This window comes from Durio zibethinus, chromosome 28 (assembly GCF_047325235.1).
Source record: "Durio zibethinus cultivar Kanyao isolate XHJ-2024 chromosome 28, ASM4732523v1, whole genome shotgun sequence".
Taxonomy (NCBI): domain Eukaryota; kingdom Viridiplantae; phylum Streptophyta; class Magnoliopsida; order Malvales; family Malvaceae; genus Durio; species Durio zibethinus.
Genome location: NC_143189.1, coordinates 5616291 through 5634989, shown reverse-complemented (window position 1 = coordinate 5634989; position 18699 = coordinate 5616291). Strand labels below are relative to the sequence as shown.

At 31.3% G+C, this 18699-nt stretch overlaps 3 protein-coding genes across 3 annotated transcripts; all 3 read left to right on the top strand.

Annotated features, from left to right (window-relative positions):
* The first annotated feature begins 9783 nt into the window (after nt 1-9783).
* Nucleotides 9784-10480, top strand: LOC111280583 (inorganic pyrophosphatase 2-like). The gene is made up of 4 exons (XM_089757060.1): nt 9784-9963; nt 10008-10077; nt 10175-10179; nt 10298-10480. Exons 1-4 carry the CDS (start codon nt 9784-9786, stop codon nt 10478-10480), a joined length of 438 nt encoding a protein of 145 aa, XP_089613186.1.
* Nucleotides 10481-10832: 352 nt separating this feature from the next.
* On the top strand, nt 10833-12520 carry LOC111281233 (inorganic pyrophosphatase 2-like). The gene is made up of 4 exons (XM_022868908.2): nt 10833-11060; nt 11152-11273; nt 11387-11588; nt 11993-12520. Exons 1-4 carry the CDS (start codon nt 10923-10925, stop codon nt 12350-12352), a joined length of 822 nt encoding a protein of 273 aa, XP_022724643.2. The 5' UTR covers nt 10833-10922; the 3' UTR covers nt 12353-12520.
* A 315-nt stretch (nt 12521-12835) lies between these two features.
* Nucleotides 12836-18668, top strand: LOC111280582 (inorganic pyrophosphatase 1-like). Its single transcript, XM_089757059.1, has 6 exons — nt 12836-12865; nt 16517-16561; nt 16643-16764; nt 17614-17818; nt 18297-18525; nt 18607-18668. The coding sequence occupies exons 1-6, from the start codon at nt 12836-12838 to the stop codon at nt 18666-18668; spliced, it is 693 nt and encodes a 230-aa protein (XP_089613185.1).
* The last annotated feature ends 31 nt before the right edge of the window (nt 18669-18699 follow it).

Here is an 18699-nt window from a genome sequence, read left to right as displayed (position 1 = left end):
TATATATCCAAATACAAACCATTTTAAATACAAAACTGCCTCTTAAAATATCATTGGCCAACATATTCTCTGACGATTAAGTAATCTTACCCATTTCATCTTCTAGCTTCACACAAGACTAACCGAACTTATCACTTAGTCATCTGTAAAGAAAAAGTAAAAGGAGAATGAGCAAACCACAGTTCAGTAAGTATAAGCTCACACACCTTACCAGATCAAGCATCGTTTTCTTACACATCATATAGATCATTCAAAACATTCATCAAATCATAATATCAAAACATTTCAAGATCATCGTTTTATCAAATATTTCATAAATTCATAAATCAATATCAAAATATGTCACTTCATAAATCATTGCAAAATATGCTACCATTCAAATATCATAATCAAACCAAATCATGGATCAATCATTAAACTCATCATAAATCATCATTATCATTCATTTATCGTTAGCTATGGTCACTGCTATAACTCGTGACATTGGCTGTATTGATAATTTCATTCTCATGATCATTGCTAATTATTATAACCCGTTAGCCAAGGCTTACGCTAACTACTAATACCCATTAGCCAGGGTTGTATGATCATGTCTTTGCTAACTACTATTACCCGTTAGCCAGGGTTGTAGAACTAGTTCTGGTGTCGATGATCCCACTTCCCAGGGATGTAAAAATATAGCTATCATAAAATTATTCTTTAAACATAAATCATTTTTTCATTTCATTCATAAGCATGATCCATCGTTTATATAAAGAAAGACAAAATAATCATATGCTTGATCCTATTTTCTTACATTGAAAATAATGAAATAAAATATTCATTCAATTAGAAACATACATATATACATAGTTTCAAAAATAAGCAAAGTGTGTGAGATTCTACTTACCTCTTTTCGATTCCACCACTTAGTTTTTCCCCCAAAATAATTAATGGCCTATCCAAGATCATTTCAACAGACTAGAATTTAATCAACCCTTTTTGAGACCATTTATACAAAAATCAACTAAGTTACACAAAGGGTTAACTTAACTAATTAATACTGGCAGCCTGACCTCTTTTCATTAAAACAGTCATATCTCAATATATCAAAATCGAAATTATGATCTATTTAATGTGTTAGAAACTAGACTGGATAAGCTTTCTAACCATATATGGTACACCTCGTAATTCCTTGTAGATTAATTATAACAATTTTTGAAATTCACATCATATACTGCTCCCAAACAGCCTGTATACCTTCTAATAAAAACTATATATTTATTCACAGGAAACTCCAAATTCAATTCCGCTTGTTTCATTGGAAAACAGACTCAATAAGCTTTCCAAACATATATGCCTTAATCTATAAATCCTTGTATACAAATTAAGAAGAATTTCGTAATTCGACCCTGATGCTGTTGTCTTACAACTTGCATATCTTTAAGTTAAAATTAGACAACTCTTCATAGAAAACTCAGATTTGACTTTTGTTTGTTTCATTAGAAACTAGATTCAACATGCTTTCCAATGATATATAATAATCACAGCAATAATCTATCCATTAATACAAAATTCTATTTTAGTTCATTATTACAGATCACAACATCTCTCCCAAAAATAGAATTTCTCCTTCAATCTTTAAAAACTTAAATCCTTACTTTCAGCCTTCAAACTCCATTTAATAATCATCAATAAATCTTAAAAACATGAAATAAACAAAGCCCAGTAATTTACCCAAATAGATCATCAAGATTAATGAAGGATTTCATGATTTTTCTTGATTTTTCTCTCAAAACTTCAACTCCAAATAATAGCAATCAATTTGATATTTTTTTTCAAATAAAAAGAGGGTATGTACTCACCTTTAAGGGATTAACTTGATTGTAGCCTCTGATTGTGAATCTCCAACTTGATTTTTCGTATTCTCTAACCCTAAGGAAGATGGGGAAGAAGAACTCTATTTCCTTTCTGTTTCACGATAATTAAGTTTTTTTTTTCATCTAATAGTTTAGCTATTTTTCTTTTACTAAATAATGTGTTAATAAAATGATGGGCTTTAGTATTTTCTAGCCCAATTATTATTTGGGCTGGGGTATTACTTCTAGTTATATCACCTATACCAATTATGTTGGTGACGTCTAGCTTGGGCATGGTCTTATCTTGTTCTTTAATTGTCACTTCACAGTCATATCTCTACGGTATAGCCTTCTCATCCTTATATGGGAACGGGCTTTGGACTTTGAAGGTCACCAACTTAGGGACAAGCTTGTCTATAATTAATTTTGGCCTTTTGCCATAATAAATAGTTATTGACTTTGGTACCCACTTTGACTTATTAGTCATAGACACCTTAGTACTTCTTGAGGCTTCTCCTTTCTTATATAGCTCAATTTGATAGGAATCCATTAACTTCTATACGTCTTCCTAAAATTGATTGCAAGTCCCAATAAAATGGCTCGAAGCCTCATTATGGTACTTACACCTTTGATTTAAGATGCATCTCTTATGGTAGGTGTGTAGGTCCATTGATTGTACCATCCCAACCGCATATAGAGTATCATACAATTTACTAAATAGAATTTTAATCTCCTCTACTCTCTTCTTCATACAACGTCCCTTGTCCTCATTTAAAACATTTACAGTGTGATTGGGCAATAGATTACCATTGACATTGAATGTTATTTTCAATAATGTCAAATTTAATCAGCCTATCTTTGATTAAATTTTGCATCTTATATTTCAAAGTAGTGTAATTTTTAGTGGAATGACCTATGATTTCATAATGGTAATCATAATGAGTAGCGGGATCATACCATTTAAAATAAAAGGGTTTTTAAGTAGTTTTATATAGAGAAGAGCAATCAAATGATTGTTGTAGAGTTTTCGATACAATTTTGTATAAATCATGGGAATGGGGTTGAAAATAGGCTTCTCTCGATTATTTCATGGTTTTCTTGGACCACTTATTAGATTGGATGGGCACATTGAGGGCCTTACAGTAAGAGGGGTATTACGGTTGTATGCGTTGGTGGGTGGTCTGAATACTGGTTGATAGGTGTATATAAGAAAGTTGTGAAACTAGTTGGTATGGAAAAGTTGAAGCATTATTTTTGGTAGAATAGTATGTAAGGTAAATAAGTTATGGGTAATGAGTATAATTTCTAAATTATTACTCTTCGAAACTCATAGTTTGAGTTTCACTTTTTTTTTTTGGGCATCTTCTTGGCCACGATGACTCTCCTATTTCAACCTTACCATTCTTAATTGCATTTTCAATGATCTTGCATAAGATCACCATATCAACAAAATTTTTAGTCATACTCCCTATCATCTTTTCATAATAAGATAACTTCAAAGTGTTCAAAAATAGAGTCATTGTCTCTTTCTTATTTAAAGGTAGTTGGATCTGAATAGTTATATCTTGCCATATTTGAGGTAAATTCTTTAAACTCAATCATTTTTTTCCATATTTTGTAAGGAAAGGCAATCGGAAGTCATATCTATGATATGGTAGTATTGGTTGATGAAAAAATGAGTTAGATCCTTTCATGATCGGGTACGAGTTTTGTCTAACTTGACATATCACTTTGCAACAAAACCAGTTAAATTATCTTGGAATACATACATGAGTAATTTTTCATTACTAGCGTAAGCTGCCATTTTACAATAGTATATTGTAACATACATGATGTGACATTTCATATCGTCATATTTTTTAAACTCTGGTAAATTAAAAATCAATACTTTTCATAGCTTGCAATCTCTTATCGAGCATGTTCATCATTTAATCAACTTTAGAGTCCTTCAAAGACTCAGTCATCTTTAATTTTAATTTCTCTTTTGGATCATTCAAATTGAGAACTTAAACCGGTTCAACTACCTTTTAAGTGAAGGCAGGGTTGATATAACTTTGGATATTCGCTTGGCTAGGTGCATGATGCTAAGAATTGATGTTTGAGATATGGAGATTAACTACAAACACAAAAACTCACAAAGAAAATAACTCATAAGGATTTGAATAATGATATAATATGATTATTGGATTAAAAGGGATTTCACTACCAAGACTAGAAACTAAGGGATATAGAAACACCACTTTAAGAATTCTAATCAAGAATATAAAACAATAGAAGTTTACCACTCTAAGAAATCTACCTAAGAGATATAGAACATGAAGAACAATTTAAAAAATTACTTAAGGATAAAGAAAACTTTATTATGCTTTTTACCAAAGAATAATAAAAAATATATAGGCTAGGAACATCCCTCCAAGCATGAAAACTTTCAGATTGTATTACTAGAATCGTGTATAAAATCAAGAAATTTAATGTGAACTCATTTACTCTTGCATATTACATAATAATGAATCTGACCATAATCCTATCCATATTCATACTCTTCTTCTCTAACTAGTGTAAACACAATCTTTCTAGTCCAACCTACATTATTTCTACATTTACTTAGTGGATTTGGACTAAGGATAAGCCCATATTATTTTTAGATAAGCTTGCCTTAGTCTCAGCCCAAGTTGTATGATCTACAGACATTCTAGTGTCAATATCCTATAGTTGAAAAAGACTTATCTTCAAGTCTGAACTAGTATTCTCGCCATGGTAGGGTGACAAATTAGTAACATTGAAAGTGAAAGATATTTCATAAGTGTTGGAGAGCTCTATCTTGTAGCAATGCATTGGAGAACTATAAATGGACCATTTGCTTTAGGTTGTAATTTGTCAAACTTTTTTAGAGAAAATCTCTCTTTTTGCAAGTTAATCTACACCAAGTCATGTTTTTTGAACTTCACATGTCTTTGATGCATAATTATTGCCCTTTTATATTTCTCATTTTTCTACAAAATTCTATTCTAAACCTGTTCATGAAATATTTTGATACTCTTGACTCTTTCTTCTACATCTTCATCAAAATGCTGATTAGTATAACGTTGACTTAAAATCAAAAGACAGATTGCATTCTTAACAAGAATAATTTTAAAAGGGCTACAATCAATGGTTTGATTTGGTGAATGATTGTAGGCAAATTCTAGCTGTAGTAAAATAAATTTCCATTTGTTTAGTTTTTTTCTCACATAACTTTTCAAGAAAATTTTTACCTTGTTGGGTAAAATAGCTCTTAAGATAAGGTCTATACACTGTTGAATGTCCCTTATTGGTGGTAAACCAACTAATAACTTTTCTTGAACAATATCTTGAAATTCTGCGAATAATGGTTATATCACTATAGGGGGCTCATTCCTATCTTTATTCCCCTCAATCAACATTAGTGCATATAAAGCATCGCCCATCTTAATTTTTTTTTTTTTTTTGTAATTAGCCTTGGTAAACAAGCTGTTTCCTTCACCTTTGGTTGGTTTTGACATCGCCATGGGCTTGGTGGGGCCTACAATGATTTTGCATCCATATTTCACAAATGTGTAACTGGTGCAGTAACCATCATAAATAACCTTCTTATCATAATGCCAAGATCTTTGAAGCAGTAAATGGCAAGCATCTATTAAAGTTACATCACACCATGCTTCATCCTTGTATTGCTTTCTTATGAAAAAAAGAACCAAACACTTCTTGCTAATTTTGATTTTATTCTTTTTCTACAAATAAGACAGCTTATATGGTTAAAGGTGATCCACTATTTTGAGGCTTAATTTCTACACCATAAAGGTAGAAATAACATTTTTAAAACTTTCACTATCAATTATAACATCACATACCTTCTTATAAATAGTACACCAAGTGTGGAATACGTTTTTACACAATCAATCTTCTTTCTTAGTAGCTGCGGTACTCAAGCTGAATTGTATGACTAATGATGCTCCACAATCACCATAGGTTACCTCTTTCTCGTCTTCAAGGTTTTAATCCTTTTCAGCCAGTTTCTTTTCTTTTTTTTTTTTAAGTTTTCCTCTACTAAAGTCACAATCTTTCTCTTGGGCATTTTGAGACAATATGTCCAAGCCTTTGACATTGAAAACATCTTTTGGTTTGTGCATTAAAAAAGTCTTGCCTTATCGAGACCTAAATCTTATGTTGCTACCACTGGCCTTTTTTTGTTATCTCTTCACCTTAAGGGTAAGCTCACCATTAAAAATTTAATAGGGTTGTAGCTATACCACATTAGCTATCTCAATCTTTAATATTTCAAGATACCAAATAATAGTCTGCTCCTCTTATTCTACCAATTCGTATTTTAATATGAGATGATTAAACTCAACTATATACTCTTCCACTGACAGATCTCTTTACTTTAAGTTATAGCGCCTAAGAAAGATATCTTGTCAAAAGTTATCTGAAAGATACTTTCTCTTCAACTTTCTTTTCATATTCTCCCAAATTATAATTTTTCTCTTGCCTTCTCTTTCTTTTTGCTTCTTCATATTTCCCATTAAAATGATGTATGCTTTCTAAGTTTGATGGCCACTAGCTTCACCTTACGATATTTAAGGGTATCATGGTAATTAAATATGTGTTCCACTGTGTATAGCTAATCCAAGAATTCTTTAGGTTGCCTTTTCCCTTCGAACTCAGGAATCTTTATCATTAGATTGAATATATTAAGTTGAAATTAGTTTCTGCTTAGATAGTCTCTAACTTACTATAGGTGAGATATTGTGTTATCATCAGATTATTGTTATTTCCAAGGTATTAATTGGTTTTTCCTTTATCTTCTTCGTTTCTCTTTTGTTGCCTCCTTATCTTTTCTTTTTCTCTTTTTGTATATACAACTGATGTTATAGTCGAAGGATCTGTTACCGTATCTCCTTTATGAGGGCATCATTTAGGTCAACATTGGTAATTGTTGTAATGTCAGTGTTGGCTTCAACTTCTTCTGTTGATGCTTGATGACAATGACCTGCCATAGCTCTAATACAAATTTGATGCCGAGAATTGATGTTTAAAATATGAAATTAACTGTAAATAAAAACTCATAAAGAAAATAGCTCACAAGGATTTGAATAATGATAGAATATGATTATTGGATTAAAAGAGATAAAAGTTCACCACCAAAACTAGAAATTAAGAGAAACAAAAACACCACCCTAAGAATTCTAATCAAGGATATAGAAAAATAAAAGTTCATCACTCTAGGAAATCCACTTAAGAGATATAAAACTTAAAAAATAATATAAAAGATTACTTAAGGATAAAGAAAACTCTATTCTGCTTTCTACCAAAAAATAATAGAAAATATTTAGGCTAAGAACATCCTTCCAAGCATGAAAACTTTTATATTGTATTGCTAAAATCATGCCTAAAATCAAAGAATTTGCATGTGAACTCATTTACTGTTATAGATTACATAATAATGAATCTGACCATAATCTCATCCATATTCATGCTTTTCTTTTTTAGCTAGTGTGAATATAATCTCCTTAGTCTAGCCCATCTTATTTTTGTATTTACTTAATGAATTTGGACCAAAAATAGCTCTATCTTATTTTTGGATAAGTTTACCTTAGTCTTAGCCCAAGTTATATGATGTGCAGATACTCTGGTGTCAGTACATGTGGCATTCTCGAATAAATATAACTTGTATGAAATGTGAGCTATTATGGTGGGAAGCTTTGAGTAGATTGGGCTTGGTACAAGCCATAACTCGAAGGATACAAAAGATTAATAACTTTACGTGAATCATTTTCTTCTATTATATTTCTTTTATTCAACTTACTCAAAGCTTCAAAGATTTTGCTCAATTTTCCCTTGATTTCCTTTTGAGCTTTTTCCAATTTCTCAACATGACTTGCATTGTCTTGTTCAATTCTTCTAGCTTGAGCTCGGGTTTTGTACTGGTGTTTGATGTATCCTTGAATTTGTATACCATAACCTTAAATTAGTGGTCTTATATGGACTATCATGATTAAAAGTTTAATTATGTATGAATGAATGCAATGTATGAAAAAGAAACAAAAAAAATATTTGCCTCTTTAAAAATTTTCAACACAAGTGAATTTTCATTTATTCCACTAAAGTCTGTTTTACATTGAGTCTATTATTTTCTACTTGTAAAAACATTTAACCCATTTATACTGATCCTTAGCCTTTTCAATGAAATTTAATAAACACTGTCCATGTTCTTCTATTGGTGTAACCAATATTCTCAATGCCTTAGCCTTTTCAACCATTTCTTCTACCTTGATCACTACCTTACTTATTTGGGTTGCAAGATGCTCTATGTACTTTTACCTTCTCAAACTTTTTTTTTGCCGAATCATACTTGATAGGATAGCTCTCTATGCTCTTTTGTGAGTATCATGATGTGAACTCTTTGTTCTTTCAACTTTTACTTCAATGTCTAAATATACCTTCTAAGCATCTCAATCTCATTTTTGGGTTTTAACACAATTATCCTCCATTTGGGAATATTTTCTATTCAACTTTTCATTCTCAAAAGTCAAATAAATGATATTTATTTCTTTGGCCTTCACTTGGATACATAATCTTTGTTTTTGACACAGCTCTATCATCTCTTTAAGGGTATTGTCGTGCTCTTTAACAACTTTTTGGGCTTTACTTTCAGCTTTTAACTTCTTATGTTGTCAATAAACTTTGGCCAAATTATTAACTATTGTATCACGCTCGTTGGAGATCTTGTGGACTCTAACTTCTAGCTTTTCTGCCTTGTCTTTCCATTGCTTTCTCTTTTCTTAAAACCTTTGAATCTCTTGCTTTATCTTATCTTTCTTAGCTTCAAATTCTTTTCTTGCAAACTCTAACTCTGAGAGTATCTTATCCAACTCTTAATTCATTGGCTGGCAATAATATTTAAGTGTAAACATAACCTCCTTGCCCCTCTTAGCTTTCCACACCAAATACTTATAAGTGACTTTATCAATAACTGACGAAGGACTCACTCTTTTGGGCTTCATCCATGCCTTGATCACATTATCCACTTTTTACAGTATTTTTGACTCACTATGTAGAAAATTTGATTGAGTGAGTTTGTATGTCATAGGAATGAACTATTCAGCCCTATGTGATATATTTAGACTTGTTCACACTCCTCTCAGAATCAGTCTTAAAAGTTTCACCTATAATAATCCAATCGAGCTCCTACTGTCATTTTTGGATATTGCAATAAAAAACACACTTCACTTTTGCTAAAACTAATTGCCAAACTTGCTTTGAGAAGCCACAAGAAAGGAAAAGATGATCCCTAGTGACATTTGAGTACATCAACTCCTAATATTAGCTACTTTGCTCAATCTACTAAGAACCTTAAGCCAAGTGATAAAACTATGTTTGCTGAGTTAAGAGGAATCCAGACCAGTTTATGCCAAACCACAGTGGGTTGCCTATCCCTGATCCAGTCCCATGTATTTGAAAGTATGAACTTGCTAAACTTTGATGCCTGCCAAACAACATCTTCTTGTTCAGTAAAGGTCAGACCAGCCAACATCTGCTGCATATCCCTCATCAGTAGAGAAGAAGTGAGATATTGAATCCAATCGTTTGTTGAGAGAGCAGATGCCACAGTTGCATTCTCAGGGATTGCAGCCTGTGATATTATTCCTCCGTCCCAAGACCATACACTTCATAAGCTCTCTGGCAACATTTCTTAGCTTTAGGAGTTTCCTTCTTGCCAACTACAATCCTGCCGGCATGTATATTTAAAGTTTCTTTCTGGTTTTCTCGCTAGAAAAAAAAAAAAAAAACTCGTATGGCATTATTAATTTCAGGTGAGATTTGAAGATTGTATGTTATGCGAACGTGTTCTTCATCGACACAATTTTGAAGCATCATGGCCTGAGGGAATGCTTTTCAGAGATCAATACCAACCCAGGTTTGGTAAATGAAGAAGGCAGGCTATGGATCTTGCCTCACCATGATTTCACTCAATCTACTCATGGATTTCATCATCCCTGCCCTCCAAACATGTGCAAGGTATATCATTTTTAACATGAATCATGCATTCATGCGTGAAATATTACTGAATTCTAACAGCAGCGGATGCAAGATTTTTTTTATGGAGGTGTGTTGGGTATTAACTAACTGTGAGATGTGATTGGATATTAGATAGTGGCAGTGAGTGAAGGATTAAAGAATAAGGAATTAAGAAAGATATGTTCAAAAAGAAAATTTGAAGGTGTCCAAAGAAAACATTTTTGATTTTCCAACCTTTGGAGGTGTACATGAATACCCGACTATACCATATGCATCCGCCACTGAATTCTAATGTTTAGTAAACGTAATGAATCCAAAGCGTGATTAGCTTTAAGATATATAATTTTATGCTATAATTATTTTTAACTTATCTTCGTTTTCTTCCCATCCTATTGACTAATGATTGAATTCTTTCTTAATAGGTTGTTATGATTGGAAGGATCCCAGTCTCTTTCATGCCCGTGGAGGAGAAGAAAACAATAATCTACCTCCGTGATGGGCTTGGCGATTTCTGTCCAAGTTTGAAGAAGGGAGATGGAGACTATGTAATGACAAGGAAGAATTTCCCAGTTTGGGAATTGATTTGCAAAAAAACAGGAGGCTAGTAAAGGCACCATTATGCGAATGGAGCAATGGAGAGGAGTTTGATAAACCTTAAGCCTTAAACCTAATCCCTTTCATAATTAACCTACACCTTTTTACCCCTGATCCGCTGACTCAACTTGATTAATCACATGGTTCAAAAGTCATCCATCAAACGGTTAATATTGCTTATACCGGAGTAATAATTTACAAGCAGTTGTATCAGATTAGTATGTGTCACGTAGGAAGCTTGCAGGAAAAAGGGCTTCTTGTGTCCTGCTTATTGCTTCCTACTTACACCTAATAACCCCTTCACGTAATATTCCTTTGGAATAAAATAAAATCCATTGTTTGCATATAAATACACATCCCCTGTTACGTTGCTATACCAACAAGAAAACATTCAAAGAGTTGCTGAGTTTTTCCAATCTTGTTTTGTATTTTGTTTGATTTTCATTCAGAGAGATGGCTGGAACTGTTGTGGTTTTTGATTTTGACAAAACCATCATCGACTGTGATAGTGATAATTGGGTTGTCGATGACTTGGGTTTCACCGACTTGTTCAACCAGCTTCTTCCTACCATGCCCTGGAATTCTCTCATGGTAACCCATATTAAGCCCTCTGCAATTTCTCTTTCTGTTGGCTTTACATTCATAAAAATTGAAACTCAGTGTTTGTGGTATAAAATTGCAGGACAGGATGATGAAGGAGCTTCATGCCCAAGAAAAAACCATTGATGACATTGCTGAGGTTCTGAAACGAGCGCCTATCCATCCTAGGATCGTGCCCGCTATTAAATCAGCTCATTCTTTAGGGTACCTCTTTTTTTCTTTGCTTCTCCTCTTGGTGTTTGACCTGTGACTATAAAAACTACAGTTTGAAGCAATAGAAATATAGGGTGATCAAATTGGTTTGAATATTTTTTCAGGTGTGAACTCAGGATTGTGAGTGATGCAAACATGTTCTTCGTTGAGACAATGCTGGAGCATCTTGGATTGAGGGAATATTTCTCAGAGATCAACACCAACCCCGGCTTTGTTGATGAAGAAGGGAGGCTGAGGATCATTCCTTACCATGATTTCACTAAGAGTTCTCATGGCTGCAACCTCTGCCCCCCAAATATGTGCAAGGTATCATATGCTTTTCATCAGTAACATGAGATTTAATTTCATGAATATCACAATTGTAAATATTTTAAATCAAGACACCAAACTTTTGTAGGAAGACCTAGATTTTTCATATTAAGTGAAAATTTCTAGAAAATTTTATTAGTTGATGGTATTCCACATGTACAGAGTCAAATTCGTCCAACTTGCTTGGAGTTTTTATTTATCTCTTTATTTTTTAAATCTATTTTCATTTTAGATATGTCAACTTCTTTTCTTGACCCCACTTAATCTATTAAAGTAATGGCTCATGTAAGGTCACAAACAAACCCAAGATCTTGACATGGGTCAACAATCATATAAATTTAATGACAATCATGAAATAAGATGTCAACAATTTTAATTTTGGCTTCTGCTTTGTGTAACAGGGGATGATCATTGAAAGGATTCAAGCTTCTTTAGAGGGGAAGAAAAAAATCATCTACCTTGGAGATGGTACCGGTGATTACTGCCCAAGTCTAAGGCTTGGAAAAGCAGACTATATGATGCCCAGGAAGAATTTTCCAGTCTGGGATTTAATTTGCGGGAACCCTTTGCTCATCAAGGCGGAGATTCATGAATGGAGTGATGGTGAAGGGCTCGAGCGTGTTTTGCTACAAATAATCAACATGATTTCTGTTGAGGAAAACAAGGATAATTCTGCTCAACTAATCTCTGTTGACTGCAAATTGCAAACGATTTCAGCATCAAACCAGGCCTTGCCTCAAGCTTTGCCAGTTCCTCAATAAATTAGTTTTTGGGCAGATCGGAGGCCAATGCTCATCTATTGCGAAGTTGCTCAATATGATATTGATTGGTAGGCCAAATGGCCATTTTTTCTCTACTTTTGAAATAAATGTAAATCAACTTTGCCAATGAAAATATGACTGCAAAGTCTTAGCAATTTAAATTCATCAGTTTAAAGTTACAGATAAAAAATTATTTATAGTTTTTTTTTTCTTGTTATGAAAGAAGATCATAACTTTGAAATGAAAAAAAATATTAAGATTTGAATATCAAATTTATTAAATACTATATCCAAAAACAACTATATACATAAATTAATAGCGTTAAATTTTAAATTTCACAAATTTTAACATCATTTAAAAATCATCTGTCTATTGTTTTTGCATATATATTCAAATTTAGATATATGTTCCAATCAGATTTTTTCATATTGGACAAATTATGCAGTAGGATTAATGATTTAATTTCATGATTAACATTTCAATATGGGGATTGCTGTTTTCATGACCAAGAAGGTACTTAAAGTAAGTTTTTATCAATGGAGAAGTTTTACCTCTTTAATTGTGAGGTTAAGATTATTTAAGCGGTACAATGGTTATTAAATTAATCGTGTACTATAGAAAAGTTGGACCAGAGGTAGATTAACAAACATAAAAGTCAACAAAAAAATTTCACATGACTCATTTTTTCCTTTTAAAAGAAGTTATTTGGAATAAAAAAAAAAAATATAAGTATTGAGATTTGAATTTTAATTAAATATTATTTTTTTAAAAAAAATTTATAAATTAGTTGAATTAAATTTTAGACTAATATATCTCACTTTTTGCATGTACTTGATTGTAGCATAAATAAATATAATTATTAAAACAAAAACCAAACCTACATGTCGAAAGTTTTATTCTCTTAAACACTATACATGTTATATTTCTATTTTAGAAATGTTTCTCTATCTGATTGTACTAAGCAAATTCCAAGGGTTCAATATGTCAAGCCCCAAACCTAAAGATTTAGAATGTACTAACAATGCATATTCGTGAGATGAATCTCACAAGCATATAAGGCAACAGATATCAAACTAAATTAAAATCTTCAATAATCTCTAAATTAATACTTTACAGAATCTCAAGTCTATAAAATTATACTCTTTGCAAGTTGGTTGAATATACTAAAGTTCTTACTAACAAATCTTTTAGAATCAATAATAAAATACTCACTTTGAAAGAATACCAATCTAAAGAGAGATGCTAATTTTACTAATCCAAGTAATTGTCAAGATTCAATCTCCCAAGACACAAACACTAAAATTTGAAAAAATAAAGAAAAATAAAAAAATGAGTAAGATGTCTCAACAAGTACTCAACATCCCTTCAGTTGGATTAAGTATGCCACAAAACATTAACTAAATGATTCAAAAATATTTTAGGTAGTCTTGTATTCACAAACATATTTTCAAAACCAAATTCTTATATTACAAAATGGAATCAAATATCACAAAATTATAAATTTATTTAGTCTTCCGTAAAATACTATGACCACACTTAACTCTTGTGGCATAAGTCGAAATCAAAATTTTTTTTTTAGTGTAATGAGACAAAAATATAGCAAAAGCAACTAAATCGTTGCATTGACAATTATAATTAACCCATTAATGTAATGGGACAGAACAAAAATCATAGTAACTCCTTTAATGCAATGGGACAGAAATATATCACTGATGGTACAGTGAATAAAAATAACTATTTTCAACTAATGGCACGGTTAAAAATCGGCATCAATAGCATAAAGTATATGTCAACATAGCCAAAATTAATCCCCACTAATAGGGTCAGAACATAGCCATACTATGAGACAAAACCATAATATGTTTTCAGATTACCAACATATATAAATTCAATATTTATAAATTTTCTCAAAATATAATCTATACAAAGTAATTTTCATAATCATTCCAAAGTAAAATTTTATATTCTAACAAATGATGGATATATAAATATATTATTCTGAAACCATATTAAAAAATCAAAACAATGTCAAACCATATTCCAAATTCATGACAAATAAATCATAGATACATTTTACATGCTCAACCTGATTTACAAAACAAATGGACAAAATAATATATATTATATATTTCAACTCTAAATATATTGAGATTGATTTTTAGGGACAGAAATCGAAAGGATATCAAGTCACTTACTTGATGCGCTAAACTGAAACTTAAACAATGAATTACTCAATTCTCCTGATATCCTAATAATTCAAGAAATATTCAAAAATCAAAATTTAACCCAAAAACATAAATTTAATGAGGCAAACCTTTCATGGGTTATCACAAGCAAATTGAGTTATGTAGCAAACTTTTCGATAATTTGAAACTATTTGAAAATATTTTCTTTTAGTATATAAAATAAAATTTATTTTAATATAGCAAAATACCTAGAATGGAGTATAAATATGAAATTAAGGATTAAAACATAAAAATCAGTAGCAATATAAATTTTTTCAAATATTTAATTTTTAACATTTAATAGTAATCATTTTTTTTTTGTAAATCTAAATATAATTTAATAGTCTTTTAACAATACTAATAATATAAAATTAACACAATAAAATATATTAAAATAAGTGAAAATTCTTTTAAAATACTATAACTGAAATTTAAGTAATTTATAACTAAACACATTAAATATTGGTCGAAAATAATTTTTAAAATAATTAAAAATAAGAATTTTTAAATTATGTGATCATTTGGTTTAATTTGAGCCACAAAAGCTTGAACATTCTATAGTTCCTAATGACAAAATGAAGCGCGAATTTAAAGTAAGGATGTAATACTACAACATAGAATTTTGTTTTGGCAAAACTAATTTCTAAATAGAATTTTGTTTTGGCAAAACTAATTTCTAAAAACCAAAGTTTCAATGGTCAAAACTTGACAAATCATCATAAACAGCCTTGATTTTTTGAGTTTTAGATTCATGAAGTCTATTTTGGAGTTTCGATTCTTTTAGCTTATAAATAATCTAAACAAACCAACTATACCAATAGAAAATTCACATTTTGTACTATCAAAAGCATAAAAAGTTCAACCAAATCGGCCATCAGGGTAAAAAGTTTCGATGGGTCAAAGTTGGGCATCTGTAATTATCAAAAACCAAAAAATAAAAAATTTAAAACACTAAATTCTCTTAAATTACTTAACTAAACGAAGTACCACACATACCATTAGAAAGGCTTTAAAGAGACCTTTCCATTAGCACCTTCAATTTCATCAGATTGTCACTAGGAGGTCGTTGAAATATTTTTGAAGTTGAAAAGATATAAAAATATAACTTGGGGTTTGTAGAAAATTGTATAAAACATAAAAATTTCAAGAGTTTTAAGTAAAATTTTATCTTAATAAGTGATTTCTAGAATTGATTTGTGTTATCTCTTCCTCTCTTCTTCATCCCAAGTATTTCTTAAAATTTTCCCTTTTTTTTTTTCTCAAAGAAAACTATGACAAAAGTTGTTGATAAGTTTTCTTTTTTCTTTTTCTTCTTTAGGTTTTTTTTTTTTACTAATGATACTTATGGGCTGGATCACTAATTAAGCTATAATAACTTGGACTTAGGTATTACATAATATTCTTTGCACATGCTTTGATTCTTCTTCGATGAGGATTTTCTTACTTTTATAAAAAGGCATTATGGATATGAATATATATGGTATATACTTATATAGATTAATTATTTTAATAATAAAGCGTTAAGAATCAGAAAAAAGTATCAATTTAAATATATTTTGATTTTACATGACATAATTATTAGAAAAAATTTAAAATTTTAATTTTAATTTAAATCTTATAAACTAGAAATGATTTTTATGTGAAATATAATTATAAATTACTTGTCTCTAATTATATAACTTAAAATCTGAACATATATTAAAAAAGTTAAAAATTTTAAAACTTAGGATCAAGTAACTTGAAAATTCAAACAAATTAAGCATACTTAATTTCTTATTATAGACTTTTTATTTATTTATTTAGGAGGTCATTTGAGAGTACAAGAAAAGATTATAAATATTAAGATTTGAGTTACAGTTAAATACCATCTCTTAAGAGTAATTTTATAAATCAACTAACCTGAATTTCAGATTTCATAAATCCTAGACTAGCTACATAGTTGTTCAATCAACTCCTCTCTACCATGCCTTGGAACTCTCTTATTGTTAGTCTTTTAATTTATTTGTTTTCCTTCTTCTTTTCCAAATATAAGAACTAGGGCTTATTTTTTTTATGTACAAAGCAGGATCTAATGATGAAAGAAATTCATTCACAAGGAACAAACATAAATGACATTGTAGCTGTTCTAAAAACAATTCCAATACATCCCCGAATTATCCAAGCCATTAAATTCGGCTCATGCTTTAGGCTATGCGTACATTTTTCTCAGTGTTCGTATATATTTAGTTTTTTTTTTTTTTTCATATGGTATTTCTTTGATCCAAAGAAGCAGGAGGCTACCAGTCAACAAATCAAAGAATAAGCTTTAGCATTTCCTATACAATCCTTCAATTTTTCACAGACAGCTAATAGATGGATTATTCATATTTTTTTACAAATTTTATAAGGCAAAACTTTACATTAAAACTAATGTCTAGGAAAGACTTTGTCAATATTTGAAGAACAAACGCCAAGTTTTGGAGAATTCCTCGCATGGCATATTTGATATATTTATACTTGTTGTTCACGCTCCTCTCAGAATCTCCTAATATTAGCTAATGTGCTCAATATATTAAGAACCTCAAGCCAAGTGATAAAACTATGTCTAGGGAGTGAAGAGGAATTCCAGACCAATTTATGCCAAACCAGAGTTGATTGCCTATCCCTGATCCAGTCCCATGTATTTGAAAGTATGAACATGCCAGACTTTGATGCCTGCCAAACAACATCTTCTTCTTTAGTGAAGGTCAGACCAGCCAACATCTGCCGCAAATCCTTCATCTGTAGAGAAGTAGTGAGATATTGAGTCCAATCGTTTGTTGAGACAGCAGAGGCCACAGTTGCGTTCTCAGGGATTGCAGCCTGTGATATTATTCCTCTGTCGCAAGAAGTAATTAAAGGACCATACACTTAATAAGCTCTCTGGCAACATTTCTTAGCTTTAGTAGTTTCCTTCCTGCCAACTACAGTCCTGCCGGCATGTATATTTAATTTTTCTTTCTGGTTTTCTCGCCAGAAAAAAAAAAAAAAATACTCGTATGGCATTATTAATTTCAGGTGTGGTTTGAAGATTGTATGCGATGCGAACGTGTTCTTCATCGACACAATTTTGAAGCATCATGGCCTGAGGGAATGCTTTTCAGAGATCAATACCAACCCAGGTTTGGTAAATGAAGAAGGCACGCTAAGGATCTTTGCTCACCATGATTTCACTCAATCTACTCATGGATTTCATCATCCCTGCCCTCCAAACATGTGCAATGTATATCATTTTTAACTTGAAAATCATACTAGTTACTAACAACATGAACCAGGCATGCATGCATCAAATATGACTGAATTCTAACAGTAGCAGATGCAAGAAATTTTTTTATGGAGGTGTCCATTTAATATAGTGGATGCTTATTGGGTGTTGGGCATTAACTGACAGTGTGATGTGATTGGATATTAGGTAGTGGCAGTGAGTGAAGGATTAAGGAATAAGGAATTAAGAAAGATATGTTCAAAAAGAAAATTTGAAGGTGTCCAAAGAAAACTTTTTTGATTTTCCAACCTTTGGAGGAGTACATGAATACCCGACTATACCATATGCAACCTCCACTGAATTCTAATGTTTAGTAAACGTAATGAATCCAAAGCATGATTAGCTGTAAGATATATAATTTTATGCTATAATTATTTTTAGGTTATCTTCATTTCTTCCCATCCTATTGACTAATGATTGAATTCTTTCTTAATAGGGTATTGTGATTGGAAGGATCCAAGTCTCTCTCATGCCCGTGGAGGAGAAGAAAACAATAATCTACCTCAGCGATGGGCTTGGCGATTTCTGTCCAAGTTTGAATCTGGGAGATGGGGACTATGTAATGACAAGGAAGAATTTCCCTGTTTTGGATTTGATTTGCAAAAACAGGAGGCTAGTAAAGGCACAATTATGCGAATGGAGCAATGGAAAGAAGTCTGATAAACGTTATCCCTTTCATAATTAACCCACACCCTTTTACCCCTGATCCGCTGACTAAACTTGATTATTGATCACATGGTCAATAGTCATCCTTCAAACGGTTAATATTACTTATACCAGAGAAATAATTTACAAGCAGTTGTATTAGATTAGTACGTGTTGAGTAGGAAGCTTGCAGG